General features: G+C 38.2%; 1 protein-coding gene across 1 annotated transcript in view; it reads left to right on the top strand.

Annotated features, from left to right (window-relative positions):
• LOC126194829 (oxysterol-binding protein-related protein 1-like) overlaps nucleotides 1-26,251 on the top strand; it is a 424,899-nt gene that overhangs the window by 292,483 nt on the left and 106,165 nt on the right. The window contains exon 14 of the mRNA XM_049933164.1: nucleotides 17,668-17,878. Coding sequence (XP_049789121.1) covers nucleotides 17,668-17,878 — 211 coding nt within the window. The remainder of the gene's footprint in view (nucleotides 1-17,667; nucleotides 17,879-26,251) is intronic.

Genomic DNA, 26,251 nt, shown 5'->3' with positions numbered 1-26,251 from the left:
AGTCCTAACTACACTAAGGGGCATATTGCTAAGAACCCCTCATAAATGTGATGGTCTGCAGCACGTTGTTCGTGATGTGGGCCCCGTAATGTAAATTGATGAATCAGAAAATCGTAGAAAGCTCAGACCAAAGATAAAGTCGATGGATGTAGCAAAGCCTTCCAACAAATCTGTTAACTCGTACTGAAACTGAAGACAACTGACATAAAGACGAAATACATTGATCTGAAGTGGTCCAAAGCTATCAGACTGGTACTTCAATATTTCCATGCCTGCGAGATGGACAAAATTTCATCCTCCTTTGAGCTTATTTTCAGTACAGAAAAAGATCAGTGCTACAGATGAAGAATGGTGTCAGTTACATGATGACTACTGGGTGTGTTAGAGATGTTACTAGAATTTTTGAAGTGGAGATCGCAACACTTAATTCACACATGGCATCATGCTAACAGTGGATGCAGGTGCACAGGTAGATTCCGACTTCCTAGATTTGCGATAACCTTTCGACACTGTACCACTTTGCTGACTAATAATCAATATATTGACATACACGATATCTTCACAGACATGCTAATGTCTCGGTGATTTTTTGACTAATAAAAAATAGTGCGTTATCCTTAAATTAACTATAGAAATGAAAGTAACGTCGGATGTTCCTCGAGGATAATAGGGACAACATACTCATTATATGTAAATGATTTGCCAGGCAGGGTGAGGGGAAATATGAGACTGTTCGCTGGTAAAGCTGTTGTTCACAGGAAAATATCTCTCTTTGGCCAAAGGAAAGGAAATGCTGAAAAGTTTGGCCACAATTTGCGCTTAGCATAATGAAATATTTTCGAGGAGCGTTCAGTAAGTAATGCGACAATTTCTTTCTGAATGCGCGTTGGTTTTAATCAGCACTCCAAAACACCATATTATTCCCCACTCTTTTGGCTACAAAATCATATTTTTTAACATAATATCTGTTCAATGCGACGGCCTTACCCCTCCTTACTGGATGGGCCTGTATGCCCTCATGGTGCCACTCTACTGGTCGACGTCGGAGCCAACATCTTGCTGCATCAGTAACCTCCCCATTATTGCTTCCTTTGGAGTGCATCCTTCGTTGGGCCAAACAGATGGTAGGTGACAGATCAGGGTTGTAGGTTAGGTGTGGGATAACAATCAAGTGAAGTTTAGTAAGCACCTCTCGGGTGTGCAGACTTGTGTGACGTCTTGCGTTCTCATAAAGGAGAAGTTCCTTTGCATTTTTGTGACAACAAACACGCTAAAGTCGTTTCTTCAATTTCCTGAAGGTAACACAACACACTTCGTAGGCGATCGTTGCACCATGAGGGAGGACATCGAACAGAATAACTGTTTCAGAGTCCCAGAAAACCGTTGCCTTGACGTTACCGACTGAGCCTGCGGTTTTGAAGTTTTTCTTCAACAGGACAGGTGGTGTGGCGCCGCTCCGTGGGTTGCTGTTTTGTTTCCGGTTGCTATAATGACAGACGTCCCGCCCAAAGACCCACCGTGCTTTTGTTTACTGTCAAGTCTCCGTACACACTCTCCAAGCGCCTACGGACATCTGCAATTCTCTGGTTTTCCGCCAAAAGGAACTCACTGATAGCGATGGATGTGTTAAAGCTCTCTGCTTGGTCGCACCTCCATTACAGACGCTATTTTGAAAACTACTTATAGCGTTGCCACCTATCGGAACTTTATGAAACTAGAGGGGCCGAAGTGGGAATATTCCTCAATGTCCCGCAACAGATTCCTCATTCTTTCAACCAAAATTGGCCGAGAAAAAAAAAGTTTTGCATTACTTATTGAACGCGCCTCGTAAATGTAGTTAAATGCAAGATAATGCTCTTAACAAAGAGAAAGAACTCGATAGCATCCAATTAAAATATTAGTGGCGAATATAGAGGGCACGTCACATCATTAAAATGTTTTGGTATAATACTGAGAAGCGATATAAAATTGGGCAATGCATAGAGAAGGCGAATGGTGGAGATAGGTTGGAAGGAGTCTAGGAAATTGTTGTGAATCTGTTAAGCAAATCGCATACAAGGAGCTAATGTGACTAACTCTAGAACAATTCTCCAGCCTCTGGAGTCTTCAACCGTGGGGGATGACAGCAGACATCGAACTAATTTAGAGGCATGCCGCTAGGATCATGAGATGTCGGTACTCTCCATACGGAAGTCTGAGTTTGCCCGGGGATCTTCATTAGGAATTGTTGGAAGAAAAGCGATCTTGTTTTTGCAAAAATCCTGTTGCATACATTTAGGAAACCCATATTCGAGTATCCTATGTGATATTTCTGCTGCCACCCTGATATATCTGGCACAGGCTTCATGAGATCCAGGGAGGTTAGATAGTGCACAAGACAAACTGACATGTATTTTTGTTTTTGCAATATGTGATTGGGACATGAGAGAAGATTGCTAATATTGTTATGAAGTACCTTCAGCTCTGCACTATGTAGTGGCTTACAGAGTATGTTTATGAATTTAAACATAAATATATACAGGACCTGACACTCTCTATACACATTTAAGTCAATGCTTTCATAATTAAAGGAATCAATGTATCTGAATAGCATCGAGGTAGTGGAGGGGGGGGGGGGGGAGACAATATTTGTGAAATGATGGAGTAACATAGCTTGTTCATATTGATCTGTATCAAAAGTGGATCATGAGTGCAGCACTGCAGGAAAACTGCTTATAAACAGAGTGTCCACCAGAATCATAAAAGTTCATTGAACTTTGTATCATATGGGACTCTGAAAAAAATGTATGGTATCTGCACCAATGTAAACGATACTGTACTAATTGAATGATTTAACATTGCTCAACATAATCAAAGCTGGGCTACTGTTGATTGGTAGCAAGTGATCTTCTGCAACGATCCACATTTTCTGCATCAGAGGAGGGATGGACATCGATGTGTCAGAGAGCAAACATTCGGAATGAAAACTTAGCAGACTTTTCAGAAACACATGCATTTTTGTCTTTAGTAATTCTATTGCGATGTTCTTTAGTAACTTAATCCACAAGGAAGGTGCTTTTGACCAATATGCCCATGAATGGTACCTGGAATACAGAACTTTCCAGAAAGAGAACACTGCAAGTGTCTGTAAATTTGCGTAAGAACTTAATCAAAACTTCATAGAACTCCTTTCCTCCCAAATTTTACCATATCCCAGTTTGGTACATATGGATATCTCTTATTTGTTGCATCCATCTTTCACCACTCACATTTCAACAGCAAGGCATACAGCTTGGTCCCAGACACTGTGCAGACTCACCAGGAGCCAACTGACACACTTTCAGATTGGCTTACTTCCGTGTCTGTTGTAATTGACTCTGCATACTAACAAGGAAACAAGGAAGCTTGAGGTTAAATGTCCTGTCTACGAAGAGATCAGTACAGACAGAGTCTAAGGTTGGACTGAACAACACTGGAGAAGGAAATCAATTGTCTCCTGTTTCAAGAAACCATCATGGATGATATTTGCATTAATTGATTCAGAGAGACCTTGGGAGACCAAAACCTGTATGGCTTGATGAAACTTGAATCCTGCTCTTTTCTAAAGTGACAAAAGGACTTTCATCACCGCACCACATTATACAGTTTGAGTATTGCAGATAATGTTCGCCTACATTGAAGACTTATAATCTATACTCAGTCTGGATGACCATTGATTCACTCTCTTCATACAGTTAATGCCTCTCAGCTAACCCTATTTTAAAAGTCAGAAATGAATACAATAGATATAATGTATCTTGTTCGAATAAGTGTTTCAACCTAGCATCAATAAGTCTTTTTCATTTATTGATGGTACATCAAATTACTAATCATTATATGATACACCATATCTGCCATATTTATTGCGTAATCTGATGATAACATAGCAGAAATGTGCTAAATTGTGCAAAATCAGTCAACGAATTGTGATCTAGATTTGAACATAAATTTATCAAGTGCCAACATGATTGCTGATCCCTGTAAGGATTTTTAATCCTACAATGTTACAGAGAAAATGAGAATTACAAAGAATGCAGAAAACTTATGATGAATAATGCTACATATAAGCGGCAATCAAATGAAAATGAGACAGATGGACAAATAAGTAAACTGTTTATTATTTCAAAAGTAATCATCATAACTGTTAATAAAATTTATCCCATTGTGAGATATGATGGTCAGTACATTCACGGAAAAATGTTTTCGGTTGTCTTAAGAACCATGATTGTACCCAGATGGGGATCTCTTTGTCTGAAACAAATAAAAAACCATGAATGTCTTTCTTCAAGCCTCCAAATATATGGAACGTGCGTGGAGAGACTGGCTCTGTATGGAGGGTGTCCATGTTGACACTTAGCAAAATTGAAGTGTGCCAAGTCCAAATGCCCAGGAACATTGACGGATGGCATCAGTCTGTTGCATGATAATGTCTGCCCTCATGTTGCCAAGGTTGTTTCTATTGTGCTGCAGAAGTTTCACTGGGAAGCCCTTACGCATCCTCGATACAGTCTCCTGGGTACAATCAATGTTTGGTAGGAAACCGTAAACAATTTTCTATGAAGGCAATGAGTGCCTTGAGGATGGGGCGTGAGTTATGCTTAGGTAGCTCAGTTGGTAGAGCACTTGCCCATGAAAGGCAAAGATCCCGAGTTCGAGTCTCGGTCCGGCACACAGTTTTAATCTGCCAAGAAGTTTCATATCAGCACACACGCCACTGCAGAGTGAAAATTTAATTCTGGAAATATCCTCCTGGAGGTGGCTAACCCATATCTCTGCAATATCCTTTCTTCCAGCCCATGAAGGGCAAAGTTCCCAAGTTCGAGTCTCAGTCCGGCACGCAGTTTTAATCTGCCAAAAAGTTTCATATCAGTGAACACTTCGCTGCAGAGTGAAAATTTCATTTTGTAATGAGTGCCTTGTCACACGGTGGAATAGATGTATTCAAAATTATAGTGATTACTTTTGAAACAGTAAACAGTTCACTAACTTTCTTTTTTTTCATATCTCTCATTTTCACTTGACTGTCGCTTATACACTCATTGAAAGAATCTTTCCAATCCATAATTTCTTGTAGCAGAAATTGAACCAGGTAATCAAGCCATCAATAGGGGAAAATTACCAATGAGATCACCCTAATTAGCTGTTCTCTTCATTAAAGCATTTGTATGGCATATGCAAGCAATCTGTAATTTCAGTAAGTTCCCAGTGATAAGGATAAAAATGTAGATGCCTAAAGTATTATAAAATTTAGACATATCCTTTCATGTGGTTATCTCAGTTGCGAGACAGAATTCAAGCTACTCTCTCTCTCTCTCTCTCTCTCTCTCTCTCTCTCTCTCTCTCTCTCACACACACACACACACACACACACACACACACACACACAGTGTGTGGATTGGAGGGTGGGGGGTTAGTTTGTAACTGTCTCCCATATCCCCAAAATATAACTTGCCCTCACCCCAACTTCTGAAGTCTGGTTTACATCTGAGTGTGCAAGTGAACAAGCATCAACAACTGATAATTTTCTCTGATGTGAACTGAGACCTTCGATACTCTACAATACCATAGCAAAGTTTCAGTGAGAACTTCATTGATGAACATGAGTGATACCTATGGTTGTGGTCACACTTTCTTGTTTTCTCTGGGAATTAGACACTTCACATGGATTTGGTAGAATTTGAAGTGAAAGTGTAGATGAGTTACAAGGTGAAGCTGCCATCAACCTAAAGGTTGGCTTGACCATCACAGTGCTTTACTAGGCATGATCTTATGGGAGGTGATATGCCTTTGCCATCCTGTGATGTTTAAATTGGCTTATCCAGCCAGTTATAGGGGGACCTACAGTTTAACATTGACACTGAACTATGGCGAAACTCATCATTTTTCAAATACATAAATGGTTGCCAGGGATGACATAGAAGATAAGTGGCAGTAAAAGTCCCAGGACAAACTAAGCATAGAACACCAAACCTTTGGGATTGTAATCTTGCACTTACCCATGAACTTGCGAACCACATATCAATAAATATCATCAAAAATAACATACTGCTAGGATAACTAATATATCCTAGATTCATGTTTTAAACAGCTTGCAACTCACTTCAGTCCAGTACATTTTAAAGAAGATTCTGAGATATCAAATAGTCATATATCATGTTTCCCCAGCCTCTTTTCAGGATGGAGCTAACATCATCAACCTTCCCTTGCCCCAAACTATACTTGCAAACTTCCTTCTCTTGAATATTCAGGCAAATTGAAGGAGGGAAGATAGAGTTTAATGTTCTGTTGATGAAATGGATGCTACAGACAGAGCACAAGTTCTGATGGAAACTTTCAAGGCAACCATCTGAGTGTTTGCCTTAAATGAAATCACAGAAGCTCTACATCTGGGTCTCTGGGTGGTCATTTGAATCACCATTCTCCATTGTCTTAATACTTTGCCACCTTACCTCAGTGGTTAAGTTGATATCTCAGCTAGTATGAGAGATCCTGGATGTCTGTAGAAGGCTGGGCAGTAGCTAACCTTTGAACAGTTCTCTTATTCTTGTCCTGTTTCTTACTTTTGAGTCCCCTGTAAGATTATCAGCATTCAGTTGGCACAATACATGGCTAAAGAAATGTTAAAATGACTGATGTCTTCTGATAGTTGTAAGTAATTTGTTCTTCCCAAACTGTGGTCTGATTTTTGTATTGCATCACATGTCCTGATTCAGCTATACTTTAAAGCAGTAAATTTATGAGGACAGGAGAATAGTTTACTGCCCCTAACATGATATGAGACAAACCAGTTGTGCTCACACTAACTATTAGGTGATAACTACTTTTGTTTCACTGTGCAATTTATATCATTCAACTGAGAAGTCAGTTACATTCACTGGGGATGATCTAGTTGTGACAGAGCTATAACTGTCTATTTTGAATATTGAGTGAGGAGTCATTCTACAGCTCTTTTATTGTATGGACATGTTACTCAAAATAGGGAAATGCATAGTTTGAAGAATGAGTTGATCCAGTCCCTGCAGAGAATTATGGATCTCTATCTGATTCAACTTTGGACAGTCATTCTTAAAAATATTTTATTGACTGACATTATTAATTAAGAGAATGGAATTCTTGAAAGTGTGTACTATCTGAATTCATAACATTCAAGTATAAATTGATACAGTTTGTCTCATCCTAATGTCCCTAGAACAGTGACATGATACTCTAGTTCTCTAATGGAAGATTTATTAGTCACAAAAATTGCCATGCAGTTTGGCTGCAATAGCTTTTCTGTCTGTTAGTCAGAAGTGCAATTTTAGATGTTTAGGAGGTTGTCTGAAGTTGACAGGGAGTAATGCAGGAAGGTTATCAAGGAAAAGGATCTCATTACCGGACTTGATACAAGGAGTTATTGCTCAGCAAAAAAATCTTGGTAGTGTAGCACACTGAGGAGGATGTTGTTGTCTGTTTTGGAAGTGGGAGATGAATTGGTTAGAATAATAGCGAAGAAGACTTCCTGGGAGATCTGTTTGCAGAGAAGGTCAATAGAGTAGTAGTGGGAGAGGAAAACCTGAAAATGGTGACTGATGTTGATTGAGCTGAAACAATTCCCATAGATATCTAGCCTGAAGGAAAAAGAGCATTTGACTTGGATAGGGTGGCAGTATTTGAAATGGAGATGTTATGCTTTTTGGGTGGTATTACTTTGTTTGATGTTTGGATTTAAGTGTCAGACAGATGTCAACATGCTGGAAGGTGACTTGGGATTTGGATAAATTTAAAGTGAATTACAGTGTGGAAAAATAACTTAGCTGTTGGAGTAAGTCCATACAAAAATATGTCACTATTGTGTATTAAAATTTCTCAGATTCATTGTAGGAGTCTTAAAAAGTAACCTGTTTTCTAATTTCCTGGTTACAAATGCATTCCTTCTGTTAAATTACAAACTTGTACTTCATTCCTGATATTGGGTGGACATTGCTAGCCTTTGTGAAGACAAAGTTTTGTCATTCACTGCGAGGCATTATTAGCACTTCCATTCCTTTGCATCGCAAGGTGTATGCTAGGATTAATACATGTTCTCTTCTAATTTTTTTTTTTTCATGAGGCTGCCTCTGATTGACAGTTGGTGACACTCACTTAGCATAGCATTCAACATTTTCAGCAGAAAACCATGAACAAAAACTTCAAAGATAAATTGTGTTATGAAAGGAAACACACTAGTCCAACATCCTTGTAAAAGTGACCCACAGATGAATAGAACAATGATCACCACCACCCCCACCACAGCCACCACCACCACCACCACCACCACCATTACTACTACTACTACTACTACTACTACTACTACTACTACTACATGTCATATAGTTTAATATTTATAAAGGGATGCATTTATAATGCATCTAGCCTGAGTTCACATAGTAACACAATCTGACTAACAATACCATTAGCAGATGGAGGCAGTTATCTTCACTTTTTTGTGTTTTTGTAATTTCAAATCTTTTTTAACGGTATACATTCTATTAAAATTTATCTGATTGATTATATGACTTGTAAAAGTCGTATGTTTTGTAATTCTTGAAGCACTGATTCTTCCATTTTTTTAAATTGTAAATTCAAATTTGAGTCTCGTGAGTCATTTCACAATTCAAAAAGTGCAACTCACAGAGTGTGACTCTACACATTAAGATTTGTTTTGCAAGGTTACCATTTTCCTTTCTTCTTCTGCTATGTGTGATAAAATCTTATACGCTGTGTTGTGCTACAAACGGGGTTGCCATCTCTGACTGTAGCTTCCAGTCACCAGTCTAGCTTCATAAACTCACACTCTTTCTCTGCGTTGCTGTAGTTTTTTTTCTATTTTATTTTCATAAAAGTGCATGCACACACCACCTGTTCACCCCACTTCCTTGCAGGCACATTTTTGTATCATTGTGCACATGACTTAGGAATTTGCAGAAAATTGTGAAATGTGTTGCAGTACAGAAATATCTAATTCTGCATCTTTCATAACAGAGTTGAAACCATGAGGCAGTCTGGATGGTTGCTGCAATGAGGTGGTATTGCATTCCCCATCGTGTTTGATAGTATTCAAAGGCTGGGAAGCCTTATAGTGATTATAAACAATTTGGTTCAGAAAAGTGTAGCTCGAATGAGGCAGGAAGAAAGTGATAGAATTATAACAGTGACTGGTGTGGTTGATTCAGTGGCAATATGGCTTCAGAGGAGAGCAGTGCAGAAAGGAAGAAGTGTTACAGGTATGTAATATTTTATTTCAAAAAATTAATGTTTTAATAATGTTTTTTTTATTGCTTGTATTTGCAACAAACTTCTTTTTCCCCACTGTTTTACCTTTCACTCCAGGACTTACAGGTTAGTAAAAGATTAAAAAAAATTCATTCATTTTTAAGAATCTGATACTCAGGTTCATTACTGTATGGACTATGGGATTTGTGGAGCTAGTGATACCCGAAGACTCTCATTGTATACTGACTTTTGTTATTAAACCTTATTTCAAGTTATTCCCATGTTTTTGAACTACTGATTAAACCTTCCAAGATAACTTTTGAAGGATGCAGAGATAAAAGTTCATTTCTTAGAAATCCTACCCTAGTAACTTCTTCATATTCATGATAAATATTTTACATTGGCACAAGTTTCTAAACTCTGTGGAATGTAAAGTTGGTATTTACATAATTTTTTTTTTAGGGTTAGAGACGAGACTTATAACTGCTGAAAGGAAATTATTGAAAGATGTATTGCATGTGCAAATTTCAATTCATCTATCTTTATATCTCATATCCTAGTATACTCAGTTATGAATCATCTGCATTCAATCTGTAGTTTGGATGGTAATAATTCTTAGTCTTTGTTTAACCGTGGTTACCAATCACAGAAAATAACTACAGATTTCAGAAAATATGAACAACATTTCATGGCAGTCAGATACCACAACAAGGCATACAAAAATAAATAAATATTTTAGGTTTCTTGTGCAGTAAGGACTACTGTAGGTAGCTGTATAAGTGAATTAAATAATTCTTATCCAGCAGAAGAAATTTTCAGTGAAATTATCAGGTGATTGGCTATATCCTTTGTTGTCCACACAGTCAAGTCCAAGAAATCAGCTGGTGACGATAAAATATCGAATCAGGTAATGAAGCAAGTAAGTGAGAAAATCTCTCACCACTGCTGGACATAACAAACAGCTCTTTCAGAGAAGGAATTTTTCTAGAATAACATAAGATAAGCAGGGTGGCACCAATGGGCAAGAAAGGGGATAAGGATGACCCCAACAACTACAGGCCTGTTTAACTGATATTACATTTCTCAAAACTGCTGGAAAGGCTTATGTACAATAGATTAGTTGATTATCTGGACAAATTCAACATTCTCATTCCATCACAGCACGGTTTCAGAGAGAGTGATCTGTGAGGTGTGTTTGAATATTTTATTTGGTAAAAGTCTTCCGTGTGAGGCAAGCGTCTAGCTTAGAGTCCTGACCACATACAATTTTAATCTTTTAGAAAGGTTTATTACAATGCTCCAATATTGCCAGAATGCCACATTTTTTTCAGTAAAGGTGTCCTGAAAATGTTGGAGCATTAGAAGACCAAAAGACATATAGGAGGTGGAATCCAAAATTTTCGAGACTGGTGCTGCTATCTGGAAAGTAGGAGTATTAGATCTTTGCACCACTAGGTGGCGAGAGCTGCATATCTGATGAGTTAGTGTGCGGAGTGTCATTCAGCTGGGAGGATGTGTTGTGTGTCCACAGTGATTTCCGCAATACTCAGCGTTATTTTGCGACGGCTCCGTGAAAATGTTTGGCCACGACGGCCCGAATTTTGTGGTCAAGGGAACTGCCTGCTGCATCACGACAATGCACCCTGTCACATGTCCTTGCTCATCAGGACCTTTTTAGCAAAAAACAACACAGCGGTTGTACCCCACCCACCGTACTCGCCAGATTTGGCACCTTGCGATTTCACGCTCTTCCCTAAACTGAAACTCAAGTTGAAAGGCCATCGGTCCGACACTCTAGAGAGGATTCAAGAAGTATCACTGGTGGCGATAAACACCCTCAAAGAACAGGACTTCCAGAAAACATTTGATCATTGGCAGAGGCTCTGGGACTGGTGTGTAAGGCAAGTTTTTCAACAGTGGCAGCACCAGTCCCGAAAATTTTGGATAGCACCTCGTAGGCTGTCTTTGGCATCAGAAGCAGCTTATAAATGTGCTTCATTGTAAAGGAAAAGAAGTTGTTCATGTACTGATTTTTTAATGTTGGGAAATTGTGTAATTTTAGGAAAATGAGCTAACTTTTTCAGCAGGAAATCAGAAATGTAGATTGTGAGAATTTACTTAAGAATATGACTTTACAGTAGACCTTATTAAGCAACAAGTTCAGCATCTTAGAAAATAGGGATTCTACTGATAAAGATAAGACATTTTTAAAAACAAAGGTACTTATGCAAACAACAAAAGATGTTGCAGGTAAAAAGGAGTCTTTAATGAAAAAAAAAAAAAGCTATTAAAGAAAAGGAGAGAGTAATGATAATAGGAACAATATAGTGTATCCTAAATTAAACAAAACTATTTGGAACTGTCTTTAAGGGGACGTGTGATGGTAGAGTGATAATTTGGTAAGAGAAATGGTTTAAAAAAATAAGAGTGTGAAGAAAACAAAGCGAAATTATTATGGTAGACATCAGACTTCATCTGTGAAGGTGACAGATGGCACAGTACCTACAAACCTATAAAAAGTGTACTGAGGAGTCCCCACATCAATGCTACACCTTCCACTACACTTCATCAAAATAGTGAGAAATTAAATATAGAAAGGGGTTTGGGCAAAGAGATTCCAAATTATATTTTTATTACTTCAAGGTTTTCCTGCTCATGCAATGGAAACTTAATACAATAAATAACCAAGCTATAATTTGCACTTCCCAATTCCATGCTTAACACACCTGGCCCTCCTGAAATGTGAGCTTTTTCTCTATGTTCAATTTCTTTAAGTCATGGGTCTCAATTTTTCTAAACTTTACCTAGTTGGATTAGACGTTGCAACTTCACACTTAAGTGTGAGTTTTGTGGAGGTTCTGCAGTGCAATGAATGGTCCTGGGCTAATACAGCTCTGTGAATACAGTGATGTGCAGGCTGCTGCTGACCGAAATGAAATCTCATATGAGTAGAGTGCCTGTTGCTACAATTGGGAGATGAAGATGTACTAGACACAACTTATACATGAATAAGAGAGGGAAAGATAGGCTGACTGCGGTTCTAGCAGAAAATGTACAGGGAGCCACTCTCACATAAAGTAAGATCCCTGTGGTTACTGGTGTCAGGGGGATATCTTTTATTAAGTTAGAGTCAGGTTTCAGGCAACCTGTTGCGAAAGAAGTTAAAATAACGGAAGAGCAGCACAAAATGTGTGACAATGCACAGAAAAGTAAGATTATCTTATTTCTTCAGAATGTTAGGGGATTGAGTAATACACTAGAAGAGCTTCTTGCCTGTGTGGAAAATTTAGAAAACCCAGAAAAGATAAGACGTCCTTTGCCTATCTGAACACCCCCCACCCCCCCCAAAAAAAAAGCTGGAATAATTTTTTAAAAACTGTATGTTTTCAAATAGTTTACAAAACAATCTTATCACCTTCACAATACTCTCTCTAATACATTTGCTTCACTGGTGCTTCCCTGTTCAAAACATTTTTTGTTGTCATCTTTAGAAATAGCTGACAGCTCCTCCCTCATTTTTTTCTTGACTTCTTCAGTGTTGTCAAATAGGTGTTTTTTCATGCCACTTTTCATGTGTGGAAATAAGAAAAAGCCGCATGGAGGCAGGTCGGGCAAGTAAGATGCATGGACAGTAGAACTTGCCATTTCTAGCCAAGAACGGTCTAACAGAGATTTCCGTGTGTGCAGGTGTATTGTCGTGGTGGAAGGACCAGTCTCCTATCTTTCTTGATGAACACTTTTGTGAAATCTCCGTAAAACTTCCAAATAAAAAGTTTGATTGATGGTCTGACCTAGGGGAACAAACTGTGAATGAGCTAAACCCTTGGCATCAAAAAAGCAAATCGACATTGTTTTGATGTTCGATTTGACTTGACAACATTTTTTAGGTGTCTTCCATTAGCTTGACTGTTGCATTGTTTCTGGGTTGTAACCTTAGCACTATGACTCATCACCAGATTGTCAGTCAGAACCCGAGGAACAAGTTTGGCAGGAACTCTTTTCATTCCCAAATCTTCTATCAAAATTCACTGAACTGAGCTCCAAGATAACCCACTAATCTCTGACAGTTAATCAAGTATCTATCGAATATTTTCAATATTTTCGCCGATTTGGGCAGTTGGTGGATGTCCGGAATGAAGTTTGTCATCAATTGACATGCTGCCATTTTTAAATTAAGCAAACCACTCGTGTGCTAGAGTTTTTCCCATAGTGTCATCTTGGTAAGCTGATTTCAACATTAAAGCAGTTTCAGCAGCATTTTTACCGAGTAGGTAACAAAATTTCACATCTGCACATTGTTCACTTAAACTTGCCCTCATAAAGAATGAAACAAGAACAAAATAGTGCTAGCAAAAACAATCACTGCAGATGAACACAACAAGCCAGGTCAACAACACAGGCGGCAGCACAGAACTGGCAATGAGTTGCGCTATACACACCCAGTGGTAGAAGTGCATACCACTCAAGCTCCACCCATAGCAATGTTATTCCTTTTTTTTTTTTTTTTTTTTTTTTTTTTTTTTTTTTTTTTTTTTTTTTGTACCCCCTCATAATGTCAGGGTTAAAGAAATTAAATGTAAAAAATTGCATATAGAAGTAATACAGGAAAATGAGGTGTTTTTACATTGTATTAAGACAGAACACAAGTTCAGAAACATTGAATCAAGTAGATTTCATAGAGATCAGCACTTAGAAGAAGAGTGTGCTTGTGAATTAATACTGAAAAAGAGTTGAGATTTGATTGTAACTGGAGAAAAATTATCAGAAAACCTTATTTGGATCTACAATGTGATCTCAGTTTACTTCCCAACATGCGTGGATATGGGCAGTAGTGCTGTGATAATGTTTTCTTTGATGAAGTTCAAAGCAAGAAAATATTCATGTTGGACAGTGTGGTAGAATAAAAGGAGGTAGTGCCCGAGGAAGTGCTTACGGTTTAAAGTCGCTTCAGTGGAAATCTGTTAGAATAATTAATGACTCCTGCACAAGAATGTTTACGATTAGTTTACGAGAGATGGCCTAGGATGAAATTGTAAACGAACTAAATGCTGACATAAAATTTAATTTGTTCCATGGTAAATTCATACCATTGTTTGAAAATAGCTTTCCTCATAAATGAATCAGAAAGAGCATTATGCACCAATGTAAAAACCAATGGATCACTAGAGAGATTAAAGTATCTTGTGAAAGGAAAAGGGAAATATATCTGTTGACAAGAACTACTTAAGATCCTGCAGTAGCCACACACTGCAAAAACTACTCAAAATTACTAAGGAAAGTTATTAAAATCAAAGAACTTCCACATTGTGTCAGAAATCAATAATTCTGACAACAGACTCAAATCTGTATTTAATGTAGTGAACTGAGATACAGAACAACAAGCCACAGAACTGAGTAGTGTTACCATTGATTGAAATGGAAGGGCTATAAATGACCAGTCACAAACAGCAGGTATATTTAATAATAATTTCTCAAATATAGTAAAACTATAGGGACAAGCAGTTCAAGAGAACAATCAAAGAATTAGTTGAAAAAGCAACCCATGTGAAATTCAGTCATTTGGATGTCTTCCCACTTCTCATTCTGAAATTGGAAAAAAAAAATCTTTCAAAAATAAGAGCCCATCTGGATTTGGTGGTGTTTTGGACAGAATACTGAAGGCATGTTCCCATATAATAAGTGCTTCTTATCTGAAATACGTAATACATCACTAACTCAGGGTATTTTTGTAGAGAGATTAAAATATACCATCACTAAACCTCTCTATAAGAAAGATAACTGGAGAGATGTAAATAATTACCAACCTGTTTCAGTACTAAAATCATTTATGAAAGCTTTTGAGATGATGATGATGATGATGATGATGATGATGATGCATTTGAGAATAATATCCCATTGAAGCAACATCAAAATTATTAGGTGTCCATATTGATAAGAATTTAAACTGGAAAAAATGCATTTTGATACTGCTAAAACAACTTAGTTCAACCCCATTTAGACTTTGGTTCATTGCAAATCTTTGGGAGAGACAAATTGGTAAGTTAACGTGTCTTGTGTATCTTCATTCAAAAATTTCACATGGAATAATGTTACACGAAAATTCATTTTCCAGAAGGAAAGTCTTATTAGCTCAAAAATGTGCTGTAAGAGTAATACATGGTGCCCACCCACACTCATCTTGCAGACATTTGTTTAAGCTGTTAGGCAGTTTGACTATGCCGCAAAGGTTAATGCAAATAACACGCTGTCATTCAAAAGGACAGTGATGTATGCAGTTACAATAAAAAAGGCATACTTTAGTCTGCCTTAAGGTTGTCCTTAGCACAAGAAGTTGTGCACAGTGCTACCACCAAAATTTGATCGCTTATCCAAAGTATGGCAACATTAAATTTGAAAACAAGCTGAAAAGGTTTCACCTTGACAACTCCTTCTATTCTGTAGAACAACGATTTTTGTAATGTGTGGGTAGAAATTACTAATTCACAACCATATTAAAATAAATTAAAAAGTAAGAAAACTGCTTGCATGTGGTCAGCCTTTAGCGACATTTACATACAAATGAGTAATGTGAATATAAAATGACTCATTCTGTATCATAACAATTACTCATTCAAATGGTGCATGGAACAGGAAAATAACTAGCCACTGAATGTGTCATCTTGGATGTAAAGGTCATGAAATGTCAGTAAATTCCAGCATAGATCTAGAGACTTTGCAGCACCATTTGCTGACAGCCGTGATTCAGATATTTAGGAATGTAAGGCACCGGCCGTGCTTAATATTGTGTAATAACTTGATTATGTGGTTTGTGAACAATCTCAGTTTACAACTTCTGAAATTTTTGTACCTAGTTTTCAATTTTGAGACCTACTCTTTGTGCCATTATATGTTCTGGAACCTTATGAATTGAAAATAGTGTGTAGGGTGAATGCCCAAGGGTTTTGTGACTTTGCCACTATGGCAACAATACTGGAAAAATGACTACTATAGTTTGATATCTAAATTGCTATTTTTTAAGTACCGTGAGTGACTTTTATTTTGCTGCCTATTAAACATTTTTGCTTTATGTTAGTAGCAGCAATAATACCAACCTTATTTCTTACAAATTCTACACTATTGTTGTGACATTCTCATGCTGCTGACTTTGTCCTCATTTCATTATACTGTTAGATAATTAGTGCTGTTGTGGCTTTGAGATTTTGTAAGCTTCTTGAAGACAAGGAGTGATACTGATACTGCAACAAAGACAAGGTTTAGCACTTCTGCTACTGTGACAGGTCTCGGGAACAAAATGTTAGTAAAATTACTTGATCTGAATCATGCAATTTTTACCATCAGTGGTACATATGACAACAGTTGTTAATAAATTGAAACTCTTACTAGGTGCCTCTACTACATGCCGATTCAAGTATGCTGAAAAACTGTCATTTGCACAGAAGGATTAGTTAGGTCAGAGTGCTTGCTTTTGCAAATGATGTCCCAATGTTTGGCATTTTTGTAGTTGTGGATGTGACAGAAGAATATGCTAACATCACACTTAAAAAAGAAAAACATTTTAGATAATGAGAAATTGTGTTATAGGTATGACCCCAAAACCAGTCAGTAATCAAGCCAGTGGAAAACTGCTTCATCATCAAGACTAAATAAACCAAAACAAGTGAGAACCAAGATAAAAACAATGTGTATTTCTTTTACGTAAAGAACATAGGCTACCATGACTTTCTCTCACAAACATCATAGTCAACCTGTCTTCAAATGCTAAATTCCTTGTGTAAGGAGAAAGTTGTCTGCATTGTGTTAATCAAAGAATAGGTTCTCCCACCATGACAGTGCTCCCAGCCGCATAGTGCTGAGTGTTGGATAGTTTTTTTTTTTTCCCCCAATTACAAGATAACAGTGCTTCCGGCAACTGTTTACCTTACTGCCTTACTGGATCTGTCCACTTGTGGCTATTCCTATTCTTAAGAATGAAACAGACATAAAGTGGAAGTGGCTTCAGGACTTAGAAGAAGTGAAGTAGATTTTTTTTTTAAATACGCGAAAGATGTTTACAGAAACTAACAAACGATGGTTAGTTGACACATTCAGAACAGTATCTGGTAGGTGGCATTTAGCAGTTGAACCCATCACAAAATTCCTTCTGCCTGGAGGAATTCAATTCTTACATTTATATTTGTATATTTTACATTCTCATTACACCTGAAAAAATTATCATGTGTGATATGTGTTTGTACCACAAGCATCTACTTTAAGCACAGTGCAGAATAAGTTAATTATTTCACTGAATGATATGGAAAGGAAGTGTGTCTTCTTCATAACATATGACCATTTTGAGATACACATTATATGTCTGTCAATACTTTATTTTTCAGCAATTCATTGTCCACCATTTAACACATATGTTTGTTTTATTTACAGACAATGTTTGCCTGTCCCAATGTTCAGTCGAAATGATTTTTCATTGTGGTCTGTGCTGAAGAACTGCATTGGAAAAGAACTAAGCAAGATAACAATGCCAGTGATTTTTAACGAGCCTCTCAGCTTTTTGCAGCGGATGGTCGAGTATATGGAATATGCTCACCTCCTACAACGGGCATCTGAGGCAACTGATCCAGTTTCTCGTATGCAGGTAAGAGTCGCCAAAAAACCATGTAATACATAAAACACACACACACACACACACACACACACACACACACACACACTCATGAGATGTTCCCATATTCTTAGATAAAAAAAAATATTTTACATTGGATTACCTAAAAAAAAAGTATTTTTTTTCAGCAGATGTGTATGTGTACTCAGTACCTTGAACAGAGATCTATGCATCTCCATGTCCTCCTTGACATCTTGTGGATCATCTCAGGATTTATCCTTTGGAAGGCTTCCTCAACACTTTTGCACAATTCCTCATTAGTCTTGTATCAACATTGATACACAAAGGACTTGATTAGTCCCCGTGATGAATTAGCTGGCTTGCTAATGTACAGGCTTCATGATGTCCATTTCAATAGAGCTGAAGATGTTGTTGAATCATACCCATTTCTGTGATCTCAAAATTGATCATTAAGGAATTTACCTGCTAGCATAGCAAAGTTTGCCATAAATTAGTCTACATCTATGTATTTACTCTGCAATCCACACTTATGTGCTTGGCAGTTGGTTCATTGAACAAGTTTCAGACCATTTCTCTGTCCTTACACTCTCAAACAGTATGTAGGACAAACAAGCACCTAAATTGATTTCACTTATTTTGTTATGAGGTCATTTCTCCCCATGTAGGTGTAAATCAAATAAATATGTTCACACACAGAGAAGAAAGATTGTGGCTGAAATTTCATATAAAGGTCTGGTCACAATGAGAAACACTTTTGTTTTAATGATTACCACTCCAACTCACATATCTTATCCATGACACTCTCTCCCCTATATTGCAATAATATAAAATGAGCTGCCAGTCTATGAACTTCTTTGATGGCCTCCATCAATCATATTTGGTAACGATCCCATATCTTGCAGTAACACTCCAGGAGAGGACAGAAAAGCATAGTGTAGGCAGTCTCTGCTGTAACCAAACATGATCCGTGGTTCCCTTGTCTTGTAGCTATGTTTTGCAGCATGTCCAAATAAGAATTTCCATTCACCTACCATTAAATAAAACGAAGGTCTGAATAGGTACTGTTGTGACAGCCCAGCCTGTATCATAATGTGAGGTGCATTGTTTTCCAGTTCTTGCGCCTATCGGTAATTTTTATTAGGTGAGTATACCACAGTGCTCCTGAGTGAACCACAGTATATCATACATTCATCAGAAAATAGTACTCTTGAATGAGATATTACATTTGGATATTGATTGAATGACAACAGCACACATCCCCTCTTGTATTTTCTTAGTTCCATTATGTGACCTGTCTTGTACACTGCTTTAAACAAATGTCCATTTCTTGCAGCCAGGCAGAGTGAATTTATGAGGTAGCCTTACCAAAGCAGAGACACTAATAAGACCAGTACTTAGTCCTCCAATTGTGCAAAATCAAGAGGCATAGAGGGACTTTTTGGACACTTTGTTTGTACTGAAATAACAAGTTTTTTGGAGGAATGGATTTCAAATCCTCATGATTTCATCAAGATTTATTTTTTTCTGTCATTTCCCTAAATGAGCAGATGAAGTTGGGCATTTTCTGTGTTCTGCAGGATGCATAGTTAAGGTGATAGGATTCGGATTTTGTTTCTTCAAGGGGTGTGGCTTGTTTTGGCAATAGCTCTATGTTAGTAGCTTGCAGAGCTGATCCCTAGCTGACTAGGTCTCTGGGAAATGGAATAGATTTGGCTAAGTTTGTTTTATAAGATGACAAAAAGTGACATAGTTTCTAGAATGAGATTTTCACTCTGTCCCGAGTTCGAGTCTCGGTCCGGCACACAGTTTTAATCTGCCAGGAAGTTTCAGTAACATAGTTTCTGCTGAAAATCAAGTAAACAGAAGATTATTGTTTAATACTCTGCTGATGGTATCATTAACCTGGTAATTTTATTTATGTAACTATGTCCTTCCCTGCATTTAAGCATCATTATGAGACTTTTGGCTCCAGTGAATTGAAAATTGTAGGCAATTGAATAGGCATGCAAGAAGCATCTATTTCCTTGTCCAGACATCTGATCATGAGTTTTATGACTGTAATGAGGTGGCAGTAGGGTTCATATCAATATACAGTAGCAGAGACTCATCAGCATTGCCTCGCTGGTCCAAGAGGCACAGATGATTGTTATTAAAACAATTTTATGAACGTAGGTGTGAAGGGGTATTGCTTTTTACACCCCAATAAAATGTTTTCTTTGCTAATTTTGGAATAATTACTTGTGCAGCGTGTTTCTGGACCACATCAATGAAGACAATCAGTGCTCTTTACCAGTCATGTAGAGGAAAGGAACATTTTATCACCAGGTCTTAATTTCTTTCTGGAATTAAGATCTGTCTTTTATGCAAGTAGACTTCTGTTGGCCAGGAATGCCATTTTGCCTATGTTAATCTGATTTTCGTGTCCTATTTGCTTTGTCCATCATGTGTCATTATGCTTTCAAGGTAGCAAAGTACATTCACTCTGTCTACCTTGTTGTCCCCAATTCTGTTTTTAAGTTTATTACTAATCTCATTTCTGGTTCTCCTAATTGCTTTTTTCTTTCTTCAGTTTACTCTCAGTCCATGGTGGTGCTCATTAGAGTGTTCATTACATTCAGTAGTTCCTGCAATTCTTCATCACTTTCACTGAGAATAGCAATGTCATCACCAAATCTTATTCTTGATACCCATGCATTCTGAATTTTAATTTCATTTCTGAACCATTCTTTTATTTCCCACATCATATAACATATCCTTAATTTTTTTCGTTCTTCTGTATATTAATCTCTTCAGCAGCATGGATGCAGAGATGTTGAGCTGATTGTGTGATAGTTCTTGCACCTATCTGTTCTTGCTACCTGAAGGAATTTAAGGATGGTATTTTTCCATCCTTAAACTTTTGGTACTTTTCCAAAAGTCTGATGGTATGTCTCCAGACACAAGTACTTTGCAAGCCAACTTGAATAGTTGTTTATTTGCCACTTTACCCAATGATTTTAGAAATTATGAGGAAATGTTATTTATGACTTCCACTTTATTTGATCACAAGTCTTCCAAATTATTGTTAAACTCTAACTCTAATACTGGATCTCCATCTTCATATTATCAGACAGTTATTTGCCCTCATAGAGGCCTTCACTTATCATTAGTAATGTGCAATTTCACAGTTGACTTGGAGTTCATGACTATGTCTGTCTCCACTCAACTTGAATTTCCTAATCCATTGCATGGAGTACTGTTTCATTTTATGCAACACTTTGTACCTTTTGTTCTGTCTTTTCATTTCCTTTATATATCCCTCCCTCATACTGAATAAACCAGTTCCAGAGTTCTCAGAATTAGAGTTTTCAATTATATAAAATATTTGTGCCTGTCTACTTTGCTACAGTTGTGCTCATTTCCATGGCTGGTAAATAAATACTCCTTTTCTCTGTTATATGCAGTTGTGTACAAATTGATCTTGGACCCACTGTTGTTACTTACAAGCTGATTAGACAACAGATTTGTTACCTGGTGTCTCAAAACTGACAGTAATTTGAATGAGGAGCTTCCTTATGATATGTAATGAATGGAGTGGGGTCAACTGCTTGAAATATATTAACTTGTGTTTAGACTATCTGCAGATGAGAGGTGCAGTGCAGCAGTTGCATTGTTTGTCAAGTGTATAATGGGGTGCAAGACTGTTAAGATGGAATGTCAAAATGTGATTGGTTGCATTCCTGTGTATTGTGGTGTGACAATGTGGAAATATTAATTTTGTTGTTCTTACTTTTTATCCTTGATCATGAGTCCTTTGATTCTTCTTGGAGCCCTGCTCCATTGGTACTTGTGTTGTTGTTAAGGAAAGGTAAACCATATTTTTAAACTTCTATCAAATATACAAGATGTCCAGTTTTAATTAATAACTTATGTATCAACTTATCAAATACACATCACCAAACAAATTATAACAAGGTCTTCCATCAGTGCTCAAGGACAGTCACAGAATGAGTCTTAAAAGAACATCTCATATTTTTGCATTACTTAATCACTATTGTTCATGGATGTATATACATTTTCTTATGAATTCTGTTCATCATCAGAGCAGGCCAGTGATCTCTGGAACTTCTGTTTCAGTGTTCAAGCAGGTATTTCCTCTTGCACAGCTGCTGTGATCATTGTACCATGGTGAAGGAATTTGACTTGCCATGTGGAAATAAAAAATAACAACCCACACAATATCTGCACTTTTACATATGACATCTTGTATTATAATTTTCATTCATGTGTGTCATACATTGGTAAGGAGATGTAGGAATATATATCACTCCTCTGGAGTGGTATGTATCACCACACTATCTAGCATCGTGTTTGAAAAAGAGTCAGATTTTTCAGATGTGTCACAAAGGACTGTGCTACAATTTTTACTAGTAATGGTAGATTACCCTTTCATACTTGGAATTAATTTCAACATTGCAGATGAAAGATAACCACATTGGACTAAGTGTCCTTTGATTCTTTTGCAACCACATGACTGAGTAACATATTCTCAGTTTTCAAGTCAAATTATTTCAAAGAAAATACTTGAGATTTCAACAGTACTTGAGATTTCAACAGCTGTCGTGGTCATCAAAATGAGGAGAAAATGAAACTCCTGACTGCCAAGGCTGGCACAGTGTTTTGCTTATATAGGTGGGACAGCAGTGTCTGGAACCTCTCCGAAAGGTTCCAAACTGTGCTTCTATGCCTGTATAAACTGAACACTATGCCTGCTCTGGCAGTCAGTAAGTTTTTTTAAACTCCTATTGACAATGGCAGAGACAGCTGTTACAATGAGTGGAGGACTGTGTGCTAAAGTTAATGCAAGCTGGTGGATACTGTGTTGGGTTATTTCCAGTTAAATGAAAATGGCTCTGTTGGTTGAAATAACAGAAATTGATCCAGAATGGCTATATTAAACTACTGGATAAACAGATTATACTGTTTGTCTCTCATCTTTACGAAGTTGGTAATATTATCAGCTTTCTTTTCCAAGAAACTAGTGTTCACACATCAGACTAAAACTGATGATGTTGCTTGGTATGATAAATATTTAGGAGCAAACACACATCTGGAATAGCTCACAACGACCCCAAATTTGAACCAACACTGAAAACCCTGTGGGACTTTATGGTACAATACTCCGTATGCCAGGTTTGACATCCCCATATTGTGGCCAAGTTGTACAAGTGTTAATGGAAAGAATGGTTGGAGATTGGTTTAATCCACATCCAGAAACTTTTCCAGTCAATGCGACAGTGAATCACAATTGTTATGAAGGATTGCAAGATGATGGATGCCGGTAAGACAATGTTGACCAATTGTTTTTCTCACAAGCTAATATGTGAACTATCTTTTATTTAATATACAGCAAGTGGACGTAGTCCTATTACTAACTTCTCAATTATAATTAAAGCTGATGCAAAAATTAGAAATGACATATAATTTTTGCTATGTCTTGAGTAACAAGATGGTAGCATTTTGTAAATGTTCGAAAATGTGCATTGGAATGATGGTGCCTGGTGTCCATTAACAAACATTCAGCATACTCAACCTGAGGGTCACCATAGAGGACGGATGAGGACTGGAGGGACAGCAGCTGTGAGTGAGATACTCCATCTCCATCAGGTCATGATACCTTCCTACTCAATTATTTTTTGTGGATGACTGCTTGTACAGGGCAAGGGCACAGTTACATGGTGAGTAGTGCACAGGTTGTGGGAACATTGGTGGGTGCCACCTCGTGCTTGGAGCTGTGTGTGATTGGTTCCTTTGCCTGCATGAATGTTGCCATTAGGACTTCAATGTGATGCCCTTTGCTCTGTCTGACAAAGCTGTAACTGGTTAGTGTGCTGCATCACCTGCTGCTGACTCTCTGCCACAATATAAAGTTGTTGGCACTTATTTTCCACCACTATGTCTTGCAGCCAGCCTGATGTCCACCCGAAAAAGTGTGCCTAGACAGTGGAATCTTTCTGTTACCATGGCATGGCCCTTGTGTGAGGGACTGTGACTTTGAGTCCAATAGTTCAAAGAGACCACATGGCATATGGCCATGCAGCACCTCAGCCAGACTATGCACATTGATTGGAGTTCCTCAGTAAAATGCCAAAAGATGAGATAGATTTTACTATCTAGGTACCTCCGAGGCTGTCCTATTCAGTTCCAATCAGTTGTGATTTATATGTCCTCACCAACTGCTTGACCTACACATTAGATGCCAAATGGTCAGATTTGAATACCAAAGGAGAATGCTTAAGATTCCTCTGACACAAAGTAGTGTACCATTGACTGTGATCAGGTTGTGTATGTTAATCTCCACTGTTACAATGGCTCCATCCAAACATCTGTCCATATCATGCTCACTAACTGACAACTGTACCTGGAGTTATATAGCTGCCATCCATTCCACACTAAAAAGTATCTCCCTTAGAGTTTGGCCAACCCTGTATGGCAGACCTCCAGTGGTGAACAAGCCCCTGCCAACTATCCTGAATGACTAAGGCCTTCACAGACAGGCATTACCTCCCAAACATAGCCTTCAATTAGATTTGCCATGTTGTATCCACAGTTGATAGTCCTCTGATCATCCCCAGAAACCAGATGCAAAGAAACATCCCCCTGCCCACCCAAATCATCACCCATTATTATGCCAGACTGGAACAACTTAATATATTCTTCACCAGGGTTTCGGCTATTTATTATCCTGCTCAGAAATGAGGAACATCTGAGTCATAAATCTCCCCCCCCCCCACCCCAAATCCTCTCAAAGTGGTTTTTCTGCCACCCACATAATCTGCCCAAAATTTTAATGCATCCTGTGATCACACCTACTCCTAAACATATATGTTCGCTAGGGGGAGGAGGAGTGGCACTTGCTCCCAGCTCCTCCCAATCTAGAGTACAGATTTTTTGTTCATTACAGATCTCTCAAACATGTCTAGATGCAATTTCCTGTAATTCCAGTAAACCTACTGTATTAATGTAGTTCTTGTGACATGACACATCTCACACAAATTTTTGCAGGCAGTCATGCTCCCAATCCCATGCCCACACGGGTCATATCCCAGTGGAAGGCACAGGTGCATAACGTGTCATCCTATCAGGGGCAATGCCTACTTTCAAAGCAGTCATGTTACATACGTGTTTTTCTGTAACAGAGAGAGTGGTAATTCATACTCATTACTCTGATATATATATTTTTTTCCAACTTGCTTATCATTAATTTTGATACTGTGCTGTTTGTGAAAACTGCAGCACCCAGAGGAAATGGCCTGAGTCACTGCAAAATTAGGGAATGTGTACAACAGTGTAACAATAAAAAGTGATTAATATTGCGGGGAGATGACATGCATGAAGGCACAGCAACATCTCTTTTGTGCGACTGGGCAGGCCAGTTTTAAGCCACACTCAGTTGGTATAGAGCCATCAAAAAAAAGTGGAAGCATGCAAGCAAGTGCCAGTATGCCTCGCTGATGTCAAAGAGCATTCAATATCAGTATATGAGTGAGTTTGAACTGGACTGAATGATTGGCCTCTGGGAAATGGTCTTGTCATTCTGTGACAATGAGGCTTGTTCAGGGTATGCTGCTACAACAGTGGTACATATATGGAACCAGTGGGTAGAAGGGGGTCATCCACAATAATAAGCAGTTACTGGGCCACACAATGTGACAACAATGTGGAGTGACTGCTATCTTGTCCACATAGCCATAAGCAACAGAACAGCTTCGTCCCCACTGGTGGCTTGACATTAGAGTTCTGCAACATGCATGGACAAATCTGCATCGATGGTTTGATGCCGTCTGATGATGGCTGGACTGGTGGAACATATGCCATTGTGTCGGCTTCAAGATAACGGAAACCACTAACCCCTCAGGTGATCCAGGACACATGAACAGCATCACTGGCATGCTGAGTGGCAGAATGGTGTGCCTTCAAACGAGTCATCCTTCAACTTGCCCTAACTGATGGCCATGTGCATGTTAGATTTTTCTGTGCTGAATGCAGTTGAGCAAGCTGCACTGTTGAGTGGCATGAAGTAAAAATACCAAATATACTGGCTTGGGGTGCCATTCACTATAAAATGTGATCTCATCTTGTAAGTATTAAGGGCAACTAGAAGAGTAGCGACTAGTTCAGGGAGGTTTTAGAGCCTAAGGCACTGAATGCTGGGCCTCCTGCAGGCTGCTCTAAATCCTCTATTTCGGGGTAACAGTGTTTGCCCACATCTACATCTACATCCATACTCCGCAAGCCACCTGACGGTGTGTGGCGGAGGGTACCCTGAGTACCTCTATCGGTTCTCCCTTCTATTCCAGTCTCGTATTGTTTGTGGAAAGAAGGATTGTTGGTATGCTTCTGTAT

This window comes from Schistocerca nitens, chromosome 1 (assembly GCF_023898315.1).
Source record: "Schistocerca nitens isolate TAMUIC-IGC-003100 chromosome 1, iqSchNite1.1, whole genome shotgun sequence".
NCBI classification, from domain to species: Eukaryota; Metazoa; Arthropoda; class Insecta; order Orthoptera; family Acrididae; genus Schistocerca; species Schistocerca nitens.
The sequence above is the reverse complement of the archived record's forward strand: the minus strand, read 5'-3'. Positions and strand labels throughout refer to the sequence as shown.